The sequence below is a fragment of the Sphaeroforma arctica genome, assembly GCF_001186125.1.
Source record: "Sphaeroforma arctica JP610 unplaced genomic scaffold supercont1.3, whole genome shotgun sequence".
NCBI lineage: Eukaryota > Ichthyosporea > Ichthyophonida > Sphaeroforma > Sphaeroforma arctica.
In genome coordinates, this window is record NW_014040555.1 from 218551 (window position 1) to 220530 (window position 1980).

The window sequence follows — 1980 nt, forward strand, 5'->3', positions numbered from 1 at the left end:
CGATTGCGACCAAGCACACAGAACATCTGTACGCAACAGAGGTGGAAGTTAGTAACAGGTGTCAGGTTTAAATACGTATGTATACATGTGAAAATTAGTACCAGATTGCAGGTTTAAATACGTATGTACATATGTTGAAATTTGTACCAGATGACAGGTTTAAATACGTATGTATATATGTGGAAATTAGTATTAGGCGGCAGGCTTGATTACACTATATATGTATATATGTGGATTGCGAAGAACCATGCTAAATGACGGCTTGCCCTATTCTGCAGAATGCTGTTAAGCACGACAAAACTCTGAGTGGACTATTTAAGAAACTGACACAGTCAGAGCGACCCAAGACAAGGAGGCCGGAGGTGAGTGTCTTCATGCACAATGCACACACACGCATACACACATACACACACACACACAAAAATACATACACACACACACACACACACACACGCACACAGACAGACAGAGGCAGATTTACACACACACACACACACACACACACGTGTCGATCTCATCTCTGTGTTTGTATGCGTATTTGTTTGTATACGTTGTCAGGGAATCAAGCCCGGATGACCAGAGTGTAGTGCATATGTGTGTATGCAGGGTGTATACATTCATTGGTACAATTATGAAGTGAAGTGTGTGTTGGTAGGCTGTTCAGGCTATGCTGTATATACGTGCATGGGCTGTACTAGCGCACATAGCCAAAGTGCCACTTTGTTTGAGGTCTAAAGTGGGCCTTTTTTATAGTGAGCTTGTTACATGTTTCTTGTCCTTTTATCATATGTCCAATCAGAACAATACACCACGCGGTTGCCGCCTATACCAATGCTATAAGCATCGGCTCATTCACGCTCACACTCATACGATGTACATACGCCATAGTGTAGAGGGAATTCAGAAACTCACAAATCCGCATGCAAAACCACTTAACAGTACTTTATTAGTGTTCGTACCTGTTCACAATATGTCCATAGTCTGGACCAGAGCTGAGTTATGTTGTAGTCTCTGTCACTTTCTTTTGCGATAGGTATGGGCACCGGTTGCTTACAACTTGCATGTCCATACACAACCGAAATCGATACCAATCAGCTTCAGCAGTACGCGTGTACCGCCTATCACACCTCCATAGCGTTCTAACGACAATCTCTCGATACCCGACCTGACATGCTGCCTGAAACGATTGCCTAGATTGCCTACTAGGTGTCTAGTGTATTAGTTTGTAACGCATGCTGCCCAAAACGTTTATGTTGACTGAGGCATCCAGATACACACCTTCCAGCCAATTACCTAATGGGGCACCATGACTCATGTTCTTTCTCTATACCCAACAGACTGCACACAGTGCTTTCCAAGTGGACGGAGCAGCGAGATTCGATGATTCGGTGTTGAATCCGAAGGACGATATAACTGATATACCACTAGAGGATGAATTTGACGAGTCTACAAATAGCACCATCTGGGTGTAGCGAGCATAGTATATGTAGTATACATGGTAAACCAACCATAAAGCATCTTATAGTAAACCAGCCATAAAGCATATTATAGTATACCAACCATAAAGCATCTCATTAAAAAATCAATCATGAAGCATCTTATCGTAAACCAACCATAAAGCATCTTATAGTAAACCAATCATAAAGCATCCTTTTATAGTAAACCAACCATAAAGCATCTTTATATAGTAAACCAACCTTACAGCATCTCATAGTAAACCAACCATAAAGCATTTTATAGTAAACCAACCATCAAGCATCTTATAGTAAACCAACCATAAAGCATCTTATAGTAAACCAACCATAAGGCATCTCATAGTAAACCAACCATTAAGCATCTTATAGTAAACCAACCATAAAGCACCTTATAGTAAACCAATCATAAATCGTCTTGTTCAATTAGAGACCAAATACACTACATACGCATATCTGTGTAGGACAGCCGAGTTGACTTCGAATTCTTTGTTCCTTCACTGGGTAT

At 41.0% G+C, this 1980-nt stretch overlaps 1 protein-coding gene across 1 annotated transcript in view; it reads left to right on the plus strand.

The window, feature by feature from the left end:
• SARC_00144 (hypothetical protein) overlaps nucleotides 1-1533 on the plus strand; it is a 4354-nt gene extending 2821 nt beyond the window's left edge. Inside the window, exons 5-6 of the mRNA XM_014306199.1 lie at nucleotides 279-362; nucleotides 1338-1533. Coding sequence (XP_014161674.1) covers nucleotides 279-362; nucleotides 1338-1472 — 219 coding nt within the window. The 3' untranslated portion in view covers nucleotides 1473-1533. The remainder of the gene's footprint in view (nucleotides 1-278; nucleotides 363-1337) is intronic.
• The last annotated feature ends 447 nt before the right edge of the window (nucleotides 1534-1980 follow it).